The 13,546-nt window shown below is 42.9% G+C and overlaps 1 protein-coding gene across 1 annotated transcript in view; it reads right to left on the reverse strand.

Annotated features, from left to right (window-relative positions):
* Nucleotides 1-4,430: 4,430 nt before the first annotated feature.
* Nucleotides 4,431-13,546, reverse strand: part of tango6 (transport and golgi organization 6 homolog (Drosophila)) — a 35,653-nt gene continuing 26,537 nt past the window's right edge. The window contains exon 18 of the mRNA XM_034132915.1: nucleotides 4,431-4,815. Within this exon, the coding sequence (XP_033988806.1) occupies nucleotides 4,639-4,815 (177 nt within the window). The 3' untranslated portion in view covers nucleotides 4,431-4,638. The remainder of the gene's footprint in view (nucleotides 4,816-13,546) is intronic.

Here is a 13,546-nt window from a genome sequence, read left to right on the forward strand (position 1 = left end):
GTTAGTTCAAAGCAAAGCCACTCCTTTTTTATCTCTGTATTGTAACGTTGGGGTGTGTGGGGGGGCAGATTCTCGTCATCTCCTTACTGGGGTCCTCTTCTCTCTGTACACAAACTCTCTAGCTCTCTCATTCACTCTCATGGCTTCTCCTACCAGCTACGCAGACGACACACAACTGATTGTGTCTATTCCTCGGTCTGGAACCCAGGTGGTCGCACCCATCTCTGCTTGTCTGCCTGAAATCTCAGTGGATGTTTGCTCACCACCTGAAGCTCAACCTAAACAAGACTGAACTGCTCTTCATCCCAGATAAGGACTCTCCCATCCATGACCTGTCCATCAACATTGGTACCTCCGTTGACCCTGGACGACCAGCTGAACGTCACTGCTAACATTGCTGCTACATCCCGATCCTGCAGATAAAACCTCTACAACATCAGAAGGATACGTCCCCTACTGTCCCCTCCTGTCCCCTCCTGTCCCCTCCTGTCCCCTACTGTCCCAGGAGGCAACGCAGGTCCTGGTCCAGGATCCGGTCATCTCGCACCTGGACTACTCAACTCCCTCCTGGTCTACCTGCAAACGCCATCAGACCGTTACAGCTGATTCAGAATGCTGCAGCCAGACTGGTCTTCAACCCCCCACCCCCCAGTTCTCCCACACTACACCTCTCCTCCGCTCCCTCCACTGGCTGCCAGTGGATGCAAGAATCCGCTTCAAGACACTGGTACTGGCCCACCGAGCTGTGAAGGGAACAGTCCCTCCATACATCCAGGCCTTGGTTAAACCATACACTCCAGCACGTGCACTACGCTTGGCGTCAGCCAATCGGCTGCTACTACATCTCTGTGAGTGGAACAGGTACCCCTCAAAAACACGCCTGTTTTCTATCCTGGCTCCTAAATGATGGAAGAGCTCCCCATTGATATCAGAGCAGCAGAAACTCTGCATATCAAAGCAAAATGAAAACCCATCTATTTCGACTGTACCTTGGCAATTAAATGATTGCTGGAAAATACATTTAAAAAATAAATACTAGGCACTTTTTGAGTTAATTTTGTCCTTGTAACTAATTCACCAGCCCTTGTGATTGAAGTGAATATACAGTTTTCCTTGTTGTTTGGGGTTTTAATCTTTATGGTATTGCACTTATTGTAAGTCGCTTTGGACAAAAGCGTCAGCTAAATGATATGTAATGTAATGTCTGACCTGTTCTCAGCTGGCTTCACTTCCTAAACCAGGGGTAGCTGCTTGGTGTATATATTTTATTTCAATCGAAAAGATTGATAGGAATAAAATCCTCTGAGTATAATTAAATTAAAGATAGTTGGTGATGCCTCCCAGGGTGTGGGTTAGAAGGGCATCCAGCAATTTATAAGTAATGACATTCGTGTAAAGGAGTGGATTAAAATCTGAGTTACCATTAGCATTTAGCACTTTTTTGTTGTTAATTGCAGAAAATAAGGTGAAAACCTCCTAATTAAATACAATGTCAGCTCATATTCAACAAACCTTTGTCCATCCCGGAGGCCACAGACACCCTCTTGACCTTCACAGTAATTATTATTCTGCAGGCACAGTGTGTGGAGCTTGAATTGCTGAAAGGCAAACATGCTGTGTTAGTAGCTTCTTTCCTTCTCTCGGGACTTTAACATGGCTTTTAATTACTGCCATCTTTTGGCTGTCTGCACAGAAAATAATCATGTCAAAAACATTGGAGGACGTCTGTTCTGCGCTTCAAAGTGAGCTCAGTTTGTTTGATAGTCTGGCTCTGTATAACACGGCACAATCCAAAAAACTATTCTTTATTGTGAATAAACCAAGCCATATACAGTAAAGACGGAGTAACGTTTTTTTGTGGTTGTTACTGACAAAAAACTTCTTCAGGGACCTGGTTGGTATTCTGTGTGGATTCCTCAAAACACAAGTCACTCAGGAGTCAAGAACAACAAAGGCAAAATGACAAAGACAGAACCAATCCTCTGAGGATCATTGGGGACTAACGGAACAACGTTTCAAAGAATTACAAGTATACAGCCAAGATGTCGTTCTCCATAGCATCTAGTGGGACCTGGACCAAAATAGCGGAACAGTGCCTCACTCCCCAAAAATGAGGCCAGCAAACTAGGAAACATTGGACAACAGCCACATAGTGTGAGCAACCACTTTAGTATTAAATTACATCACTTTGAAAATAACTGTACAAACTTACAAACAATTTTTTCAATTGTGTCTTAACAGTAAGTGTCCATATTGAAATTGAATAGAGTTTTTTTGGAATCACTCCTCATCAATACTGAATATTTAGCGACCCCTTGAAAATGTGGTTTCAGTGTTAGTGATGGAAAACTACAGTGCAGAAATATGTTCCCAAGTTTATCTGAAGCCAATATGATTCTGTTTGAAATACTCCTGGAAGATATCCTGTTCACTTGTCTGTGTGAAATCCACCTTTATCTTACACTCACTCCAATGCAGCGAGGGAAACGAAGGGAATGTTACTACCTGAAGATACTTAAACGGTCCTACGTTTGTTTCCGTGATAATCTTTTTTTAATATATCAACCCAGTCTCCAGCTCATTTACTTGATCAAACAGACCCATAATATATTTTATTTTTAGAGTTCAAAACCTTGCTGCAGGTTATTTTTGGTGACTCTGACAGAAAATACATAAGCCCCAGAGTAAACACAAGTGTGATGTGAGAGCCAGACTGTGGTGGAGGCCTGAATCTGCCACTGTGATGAAGAGCCTGTGTTTCTGCTCCGCCTGCCACAGTGATACCTTGACTCCGCATTTGGGGACATATTCCTGGGCTGCAAACAAAGCTAACTCTGCTTCAGTTTGCAGGTTGTATGTTCACACAGAGGGACACAGAGAAGGTCATGCCTCTTACACTGTTAACCTATTGCCCAATGAATTTAACAAAAGAAGGAATGTCTCATTCTTTCAGCCGACTCTGTTCAAACTCTGCCCGACCCCAGTGCCTTCGTTTTTCTTCTTCTAGTTCACGGATAGTCCAGCTGTAGTCCAGTCTCCACTTCAGGCTATTGTTCTTATGAGCTAAAGAAGAAATCATTTGATCTACTGCGTGCCACCATGTTCTCAGAGACAACCTTATGATGGCCGCACCAGTTTTCCGCAGGATCATTTGAGCTTTATTATTTGTTGAGGCTAAATGAGTCCTGTTAACTACAGCAGTATGACCCCAAATAGATTTGGCTGTGATTTAATTGCAATAAACGTATATCAAACAGGTGTCAAAATAACTGCCTAATGGTGATGATTATTAAAGAAATCTGAAAGTTTTCATTTTTTTGTTAAATCTTGGATACATTTTCCTTTGAATAAACATTATACTAATGATCAAATCCCAGAAAAGGGCACTTCCTTATGAACATGTGGTATTCATTAAAGGTCCCCTATTATACTGTTTTTCATCAAATATTATAGGTCTCAGATATATACAGAGCCTGTCTCTGATTGGCTGAAACACCAAACAGATCATTGCAGCATCCCATAATCCCCTCTGTTTCAGCCCTGTTTCCAAAGTGCTGATTCTCTGTCTGTTACTTTAGATGAAAATAAGGAGCCCCTCCCCACGCCCCTCTGAGAGAGATTTGGTTAAAAAGAACTCAGTGCTCTAGGAGGAGATTCAGGTGATAGGGGGGGGGGGGGGGGGGGGGGTTACCTTGGTTGGTGATTGGCTAATGGTTACACAAGACAAAACATCGTTATGACATCATCAAGTGGCCAAAATCTGATCAGCTCATTTTCAGACAGGTTTTTATATAAATGGATCAGGACAAAAAGAGAGAGAATCTTTGTTCCTGAAACTTCCTGAGTCTCTTTACACAGAGGGGACACATGTTGCTTTAGAAAAGACATGAAAAAGTGGATTTTGCATAATAGGTCCCCTTTAAGGTGAAAAGAGAAATGTATTACAAGCTTGTCTTGCAAAGAGAGTTTGTAAAATATCACTCGACACAAACTAACCTCACAATAGGAACTGTTTACGATACAACAAGGTTTACAAGGCCTGATGGGTGCTCAGATTAAAAGGGGAACCTCATTGATTTCATATCGCAGAAAAAAGGGGCTCACTGGCATTTCTCATAATGCACCATCAGGTTGGACTGGGTACATCTCCTCCAGAACTTCATAAAATAATACACTGCCAACATAATATAAACAAGGTCTTTGGTAAATCCATCAGAGGCATTCTGATTGGTGATTCATTAATGAACACCTCGCTGCACATTATCACTTACCTTTGTCATTGATAGGATAACAACACAATACTGGCTTCACGATTTTCTTCTTGACATGTGATTATTAATAAGGTGTTAAGCAGATAGATAGTGACAATATTCATATGTTAAACAGTATGTTACCTATTTTGTATACTCTATAATAAAAATGAAGAACAATATGTTTTTAAAACTTTATTGTATAGAAGTAACCTATTTCAATAGAACACGGTAATGGTAAAGGGTGACTTTTTTCTTAAGGCCTGCTGGTGCAGTCACTGGGAGGCAGAACTACTGCTGCCTATAAGCAGAGAATATACAAATAAAGTCCTCTATACCTCCGAACAATGGATGCACTATGAGGTTCAGCAGAAATACCATTTGAGTTCTATGGCAGGACAACAATCTTCTTCTCCAGCTTCTGCTCAGGGAAGATGAACCTCCTCATCACGTCATCGAGCTCCTCCAGAGCCAGCTGAGCGTGGAGCACCGCAACGTCATCCGGGTCGGAGCGCACCACCCACTTCAGAGCCCGGTACAGGTCCAACAGAACATCACTGAGAACCTATAGCAGTCAGAGAGAGGGACAGAGGTTCACGGCTCTGCTCATTACACAGGGAACAGGGTTACCACAGACACTTTGTTGTTACCGTTTCATTTGTATTCTTATCAAAGTAAGTGTGGACACTAACTTGGTGTATATCATTAGAATTAATCAGCAAAAACTTCTACAAAAAGACCCAAGTTGTATGTAACCACATAACTGTTAAAAGTTTGTTGAGTACAAAGCAAGAAAAAGGAAACTTGGAAATTAACTGTCAAGGTGTAAAAACAACAAAAACGTCATAAAGCACAGATAAATCTGCAGCTTGGCAAAGAGAAATTGCATTGAACATCCAACTGTTATTTAACTCATTCAAGGCTTTTGTTGCCATATTTAAACTGAAAGAGTAAATACATGAAGACTTTTCCCTTAAATCCTTAAAAGGAAAAAGAGAAAAGGAATGAATAACTGATGGTGATTGAGGCTGTGTTCAAATGTTCATGCTGTGTGTGTGTGTGTGTGTGGCGAAACGATGCGAGCGGCATAGCATTGTAATACACACTTATATTTAACTTGACAGAAAAAAAAAATGAATCGGACACTATTCTGTTCAAATGGTTGATTTTCATCAAGCAGCAAAATACCTAGCTCCCCAGGTATAATGTCTCATAATGGGTCATAAACTACAACTCAGACAGAGCAAGACACTCAAATATGTCACCTCTAAAATAGTAATACACATTTGATCAGTTATTAATCCAGAGAATAGCAATAACAGATCAATGGCCAAGTAAACAATGCTTTATTTTCTTCCAATTAAAGAAACCTTTTATTAGATCCTATCCACTTTTCTTTTGTTCAGTGGTGGACTCACAGTGCATATTCCGATTGCTTACAGGATCAAGAGAGAGTCAGAGGAGCATGTTAACGGTGTGTTATCTTACTGATATCACCATTTCCAATGTTTCAGGTCAAACACACGGCCACTTGATGTGAGGCAGATACACAATGTATACGTCACAGAGGTTCACACTACAATTTGCAACATCAGAAATGCATGTAGAAAACCAGACAACAGTCATTTTGGGCATTCTTTCACAGAAGATCTGTTTTGACAGAGTGGAGGGAGGTTTGGAGGGAAAATGCGTCAGTAACAGTGAGAGGTGAGATGCAGAACTGCAGAAGACAGCCCCCCCCCCCAGCACCACACCTGGCCCCCTCCTCTCTCACATGGTGCTGCTCTGGCCCTCTCATCTGTTCTCATGTCACTGTGTGTGTCATTAGCCCTCAACAGCTGCTGCTGCTCTGTAATGACAGGACCTGACCTGGGACCAGCAGCTGCACAGAGCATCAGGAGTCACGTCACATTGGAGCCAGGGGCCAGCAGCTCACACACAGCAGTGTTCACTGAGCCCCCACAGGAGGAAGATTTTCCTTTTCTTTCTTCCGTATGTAACCCAAGTGGTCCAAGGATGAGAGACAGCGTGTTTTGTTCCCAGCTGAATTAACAACAAGCTGATTAATAGAGCAATACATATTTTAATCTATAGCAAGGATGTGACGACAATGAAAGGATAATGCTAATTTTAATGAATCTTATATCACTAGTTCACACAATAAAAAGAGCCAATATCACAATGAATAGTACCTTATATATATATATATATATATATATATATATATATATATATATATATATATATATATATATATATATATATATATATATATATATATATAGCTATAAATACATAAACTGGCAGAGGTGCTACCATGTCTAACCTTCAGACTTGCACAGTAATCAGTGAATTCAGAAAGCCTGGCTTGCTGCGTCTATTTCAGGAGGCCGAGGAACTGATGTGATCAGCCCGAGCCGAGGCGACTATCTAAGAACAACACTTCAGCAGAGACAGGAAACACACTGCACCATGAGAGGAACCACAGGCCATTTCTCAATGTCGAGTAAACCTGCTGCAGAGCCACTATTTCAAGTATACTACGTCATCGAGTGGCGCCGAAGGACTGTTTAAATGCATGTTAAATGCCCAGCATTCAGCGCCACTCGATGACGTAGTATACTTGAAATAGTGGCTCTGCAGCAGGTGTACTCGACATTGAGAAACGGCCAGAGACTGTGAAACACGGTGTTTCGAGTGAGTCTCCTTCCTGTGCTCAGTGAGAACATTAGTGTGTGACCCACAGGTAGACTGGGACTCTGAAACACACAGAGAGGACCCCTGCCTCCAGCAGTCCACACACAGACATGTCTACGCTTACTGCTGTCAATCAATTCAATCATTACATTTCTTTAATCACAATAATAAAATACATTTGATACCGCCCTCATAATTAATTTTTTTTTTGTGAAGGAACTGACCTTTGGCCCTAATAAAAAGGCTAACAGTAATGTTAGCTGAACTTTGGGGACTGAAGAGACACCTTCCCTTTTATTCCTTTTTGTCAAATATAATGTCAAAAACTAAGAAATGCATTTGTTAAGATTTTACAGGATTTATGAGCATTTCATTTTTCTGTTTATGTAAATGTAACAGGTCTTTCTTGACCTAAAGCTCAAGTGCAGGACATCAAGGTTCTACACAAAAGACAGAAATGACTTGTTCACAGTGTATCTTTATAGTCGGGCTGGCCAAGTTAACACTGACAATTATTTTATCGCGCATTAACAGTTTTTTTTAATTCATATTATTATTTAGAAAGTTCCGTGGCTCACTGGCTCTGGATACACATACAGACAGACCATGGGTCACAGGAGGGGCGGGATGTCGATCAGTATTGGCTTAGGATGGGCGTCATCTCAACCAATGAGAGCATAGGGGGCGGGCCTAAGACTGCACATGAACGGAAACAGAAAGAAGTGGCGGGACAGAAACATGAGCCGCGTTCACACCAAGTACTTTGCCGTACTTAGTGCCGGCACTTAGTTCCCCGGCACTTATTACCCCAGGGCACTAAGTACAGATCGCGTTCACACCGGAATAAGTTCCCTGAGGGAAGATTACGCAAATGAGCCGCTGACGTCACTCCGTCTTCTTCTGCTTTGGGTTTACTGGCAGGCCGCAAACCACTTCACGGTGTATACTGCCACCCGGAGTCCCCGGCCGGAAGTCCCCGGAGTTGGGGACTTCCGAGTAAATCGCCAGAACGCCGACACCTCCTCATCTCCACCGCTCCCATGTTTTATTTTGTGTTGCCATAAGTTAGTCTCTCTGCGTTTGTGCGCTGGGCGAATGCTAATGCTAATAATGCTAATGCGAGGATAATAAAATGGCGGAGTTTTACGGGGCGTGGTTTGCAATTCGCCCAGCCAATCAGAACTGGGGCACTTTTTTCCCCCAGGAAAGTACCATCTCTCAGCAGGCACTAAAAATGGGGGTAAAAGTTCCCGGCACTCAGTACTCTTTTTGGTATGAACGCGACATGAGGGGTACTAACGGAACTAAACGCGAAAAGTACGGGGAAAAGTACTCCGGTGTGAACGCGGCTATGGAGGAAGGTACCGAACTCTTACATCTCTTCAGACAGAGGAGTTGATAGAACCAGGGTTATTTGTAACCACTGCAAAGTTACATTTTCTTATCTCTGGACTCTGAGGGGAACTTCTATAACAAACTAGATACAACGTGAATGCCCTGACAGTGGCAATAGCTGTCAGGGAATAATTCTGTATACATGTTTACCTTTTGCCCTCTGACACAGATGCCCAACCTTGAGCAGCCGCTATCTCCCTTAAGGAGGGGCTGCCCTAGCATTTTGTTGTTGTTACCAGTTTGTGACCGGGCAACTCTCTGTCAGATAGTTATTGTTGTGGGACACCTGGAACACATCCTTCTCGGGGTGTAATGACCCCGAGCCATAAGCGACAACAAATGTGGTTCAGTGTCCTCAGCTGTTTAGTCTATCTATTGAAGAATGTTGATTATTACACTCTGAACTAGTTCAAACCTGGAGCTACAGGAGGGGTCTTCAGAATTGATTGTGGCATCTCAATCGTGTGGTCAAACCGTGGCCCGTGACATGTCTTGTCAATTCTCCGGCCGAAGCTCCAAATAAACCGTCAGTGTTTGCCATCAAAGCTCCAGCTCTCCTCGTGTGTCTCTGAGTCCTGACTGTCCATTGCTACAGAAGTTTCCCCCACAATAGCTTTATAATTTGTATTTGATTACATTAACTCATGTTTAAGTTGAGATTTACAATACATATTTTAACTGCTACTTTGTAAATGCAATACTACTGTTAAAAAGCACCTTATTTGTTTAAAGTGTTTGCAAACCAAATGTTATTGCCAGTGGTGGCTGGTGCATCTTTCTCCAGGGGGAGCTCTACCAAAATGTAAGCAAACGTATACACAAAGTAAAAACATATGTCATATTACAACGCAGGGCTAGCTCAAAGGCACCACAGAACTAGATACAGTCTATTATTTTAGAAAGGACGTGCCTGTTTTTGTCAATCTCCTTATTATGCTTACATATCCTTATCCTGTAGCCTTCATTACGTTTGACAGCTGTGTTTACTTTCCCAAACATGGCTAGTCGCATAGCATTTTCCATGTGGACTCTAGTTTGTTCATGCTTTTTAGAGTTTTCTGATACTATATAGACAAAAGTATTGGGCCACCTGGGGCACAGTCATGCTTCCCCAAACTGTTTCCACAAAGTTGGAAGCATAGAATTGTCCAAAATGACTTGGTAAGATGAAGCATTAAAGGGCCCATGTCATGGCCATTTCCACTGATCATAATTACATTGTTGAGGTATACTAAAATAGATTTATACTGTGCAATTTTCCAAACTCACATTGGTTTCGCATACAGCATCTCTGTCAAGCATGTGTATTCAGCAGTATTCACTTTCTCCACTAAACGACTCGTTGGAGCTCTTGCCCCCCCCTCCCTGTGAGCCTAGTGTGCTCCGATTGGTCAGCTCGGCCACTCGTTCTGATTAGTCAACCACCAGAGAGGCTGCGCCCATGTCAGTGCTTTTCCCGGCTGCTCTCAGCGTAACATCAGTCTTATCATGGCGTCGGTACAGCGGTATATTTTATATACATATATATTTTTAACTGTTGTTATAGAAGAGTGTGACGGCCTCAGGGCCTTTGTCTTACGGTGGGGTGGAGCTGAAGAGGGTAATCAGCGCGATCACGGACACCTCCGTAGCCGGTGCTATTAATCCCAGCGGCCCGGAGTCTCTCTCCAAAGCGGCTGCAGAAGGACGAACTGAGCGACCCTCTCCCCTCGACCACCTGTCTCTGCATTTACTACAATAAATGTGCCGTGGTTTTGTAAACTCGTGTATGTCTCCTTGTCTTTCCGTTGTGGCCTACGAGCTACTCTCATAACAAAGAGTAAGTTATTTTTACCCGTTATAAACTACTACTGTTTGATGAGAAATCAAATCATGGTTTGCTATATATGAATTCAGGGAAGAAAGGATAGGCCTACTAAGTATTTCCATTAAACTTTATTTTTAGAAATGTACAAAATGAACATAAATATACATATATACACGGTATATCATCCATTCCTCCTCCTCGCATCTTGCCTGCGCACAGTCGGTGCGGTGCCTTTTAGCACCCTCAGTAGTAGTAGAATCCCTTCCCCGTCATGGATTGTCCGCCAGGATCTGGCTGGACGAAATCAAATGCAAATCACAAAATATTAGAGAAACTTAGTTGTTTTAGATTCGTTAGTAGTAGTTGTGTAATGAACAGCTTGCCTGCTAATATGCTAACCTAGCTTTGTTTACCTTGGTAGCTAACACGATATGAACGTTAGCTTGGAGGAAAGGCAACTATAATGCAGTGTAATAAAACTACTATGAACAAAAGCTAGTGGTTCATATTAGGCTAGCAATAACGTGTTTATAATTGCAATCGTATACGGGTATTCTGCTACGTTCGGTCATACATTGTAATTTGCATGAATACATTGTTTTGCGCTAGCATACAGCTAGCCTCGTTAGCTACATGCAGTATATGTACGGTCACAATGTACGGTAAATCACAGTACAGTATACTGTATGAGTATTCCGTGTGTGTGACTGCAGACATTCTCCTGCCATGACAAACATGTAAGGCCATCTGCTGACATTGTAGTTGATATATTTAAACGCTAGCAACGTAGCATCACAAAAATGTTTTTCTGACCAAAACTAGCTCTAGCTCCGTGTGTTAGATCGCTACGCCAGCTATAATGTAATTACGTTTCGCGACTGACCGGCAAATCACCCGGAGTATACTGTCAATAGGTATTTTGTGTGTGAATGCAGACATTCTCCTGCTATGAGATACATGTATGCAAGGCCATCTGCTGATATTAGAGTTGATATATGGAAACTCTAGCAACTTAGTTAGCACAGTTAGCACTGTGTCAATGGCTTAGCAGTCCAACACTGCTAACAGTCAGTTAGCAGTTAAACAGTCTTGTTTGATAAATACACAAATAACAATGCAAACTTACAGGTTGTATACCCAGATCTTCCCCTGCTCCAAACGGTCCAAACAAGCTGTGCATATCCGGCCTCAAACTGGGCAATGTTTTGGAAGCTTTCGTCTGTGAAATGCCGGTTCTTCGAACCTCTGGAGGAGGAACACGACGCTGCTGGTGTGGCCATAGCTCTTCGGGATTGGTCCATTTCGTTCCGGGTACCGCATGACATCAGGCGGTACCCGGAACTAAATGGAAGACTCAAATGGGCAGTGACGTATCTCCAACGAGGCGTTTTGGGGAGGTATTTTCTGTGTTAGAGTTTTACTCGCTACAGGGTGTACTTTGAGGGTTTTGACTCTGCACACCGATTACATGCATAAAAACCTTCATAACACACAAGGGGACGGGTAATAACCGGAAAAGCATGACATGGGAGCTTTAAGAATCCTCTTCACTGGAACTAAGGGACCTAGGCCCAGGGCGTGGTTTGCAATTCGCACAGCCAATCGGAAATTGGAACCTTTTTCTGCCCAGGAAAGTCCCTGCTCTCTAGCAGGGACTAAAAAGGGGTGAAAAAGTTTGCAAAAAAAAGTTCTAGTTCCAGATCTTTTTGGTGTGAACACAAAATCCCAGGAACTATCGGAACTATTCCTGGGAAAAGTACTCCGGTGTGAAAGCGCCTATTATCCCTCTGCCACCAAACGTTACAGTTGGCACAATGCAGTCCGGCAGGTAACGTTCTCCTGGCATTCGCCAAACCCAGACTCGTCCATCAGACTGCCAGATAGAGAAGCGTGATTGGTCACTCCACAGAACACATTTCCACTGCTCCAGAGTCCATTGGCGGTGTGCTTTACACCCCTCCATCTGACGCTTGGCATTGTGCTTGATGTAAGGCTTGATGCAGCTGCTCGGCCATGAAAACCCATGAAGCTCCCACAGTTTGGTCTGATATTAATGCCAGAGCTGGAACTCTGCAGTTATTGAGTAAGCAGAGCTTTGGCCATTTTTATGCACTCTGCGCCTCAGCACTCCCCCTTGCTATCAAGTTTTGTTTACACTCCGGCCCAATTCCAAAACCACACCCTACCCACTCCGTGACGGAGTGAACTCCGTGGCTGAGTGACACTCACAGCAAAATGAGACTCCCTCCTTTCAGATGGAGGGTGTAAATACAGGGTTAGCTTTGGAACAAACTCCCCTCTCTCCGCCAGAAACAGGAAATGCCGTAACTATACGTAACTTGTACAAAAAATAAAAAATTAATAACTAATGCTTACGTCGGAGGGGGGCGAGATTAACCTGAGCTAACAGTTAAAGGCGAGTACGGCAAATACAAGTTGTATCAAGCAGTAGTGCTGAGCAAAGTGACTAGAACGCAACCACACACAAAAAAACACACTTTATAAAGTCAGGCAACACTAACCAGGCTTCGTGTGATTCTGTTTATTTGTACCTTGACCATCCGTTTGCTGTTATTGATCATTGTGGAGAGCAGGCAGACGTTTTGTTTGTTATTATAGCAGCTATCGGATGGAATCAATACATGGGCTGCACAGGTTGTCATGTCCGACTATCACAAGTAGAATCATAATGAAAAATACGCCGGTAAAATGTGCCTGTAGAAAATGGCTTATGCCACAATAGGATAGCAACAAGTAGTCAAGTTATTACATTACATTGCATTTAGCTGATGCTTTTATCCAAAGCGACTTACAATAAGTGCATTCGACCAACAAGATATAAACTTGAAGAAAACAGAATCATATAAGTACATCAGGTTTCATAGAGCCAAAACATTTCAAGTGCTACTCAACTGGCTTTAGATAAGCCAGTCCTTTATTAGTATATAAGTGCTTTGTTAGCAATTCTTTGTTAGTAATTCTATCGCTCGAAGTGGAGTCGAAAGAGATGAGTTTTCAGTCTGCGCCTCAAGATGTGTAAGCTTTCTGCTGTCCTGAGTTCAATGGGGAGCTCATTCCACCATTTTGGAGCCAGGATAGCAAACCGACGCGTTTTTGCTGATGGGAACTTGGGTCCCCCTCGCAGTGCTGGTGCAGCAAGCCGTTTGGCCGATGCAGAGCGGAGTGCACATGCTGGGGTGTACAGTTTAACCATGTCCTGGATGTAGGAAGGGCCAGATCCATTCACAGCATGGTACGAAAGTACCAGTGTCTTGAAGTGGATTCTAGCAGTTACTGGAAGCCAGTGAAGTGAGTGGAGGAGCGGTGTGGTGTGGGAACATTTTGGAAGGTTGAAGACCAGACGAGCCGCTGCATTCTGGATGAGCTGCAGAGGTCG

The sequence above is a fragment of the Trematomus bernacchii genome, unplaced genomic scaffold (genome assembly GCF_902827165.1).
Source record: "Trematomus bernacchii unplaced genomic scaffold, fTreBer1.1, whole genome shotgun sequence".
Classification (NCBI taxonomy): domain Eukaryota; kingdom Metazoa; phylum Chordata; class Actinopteri; order Perciformes; family Nototheniidae; genus Trematomus; species Trematomus bernacchii.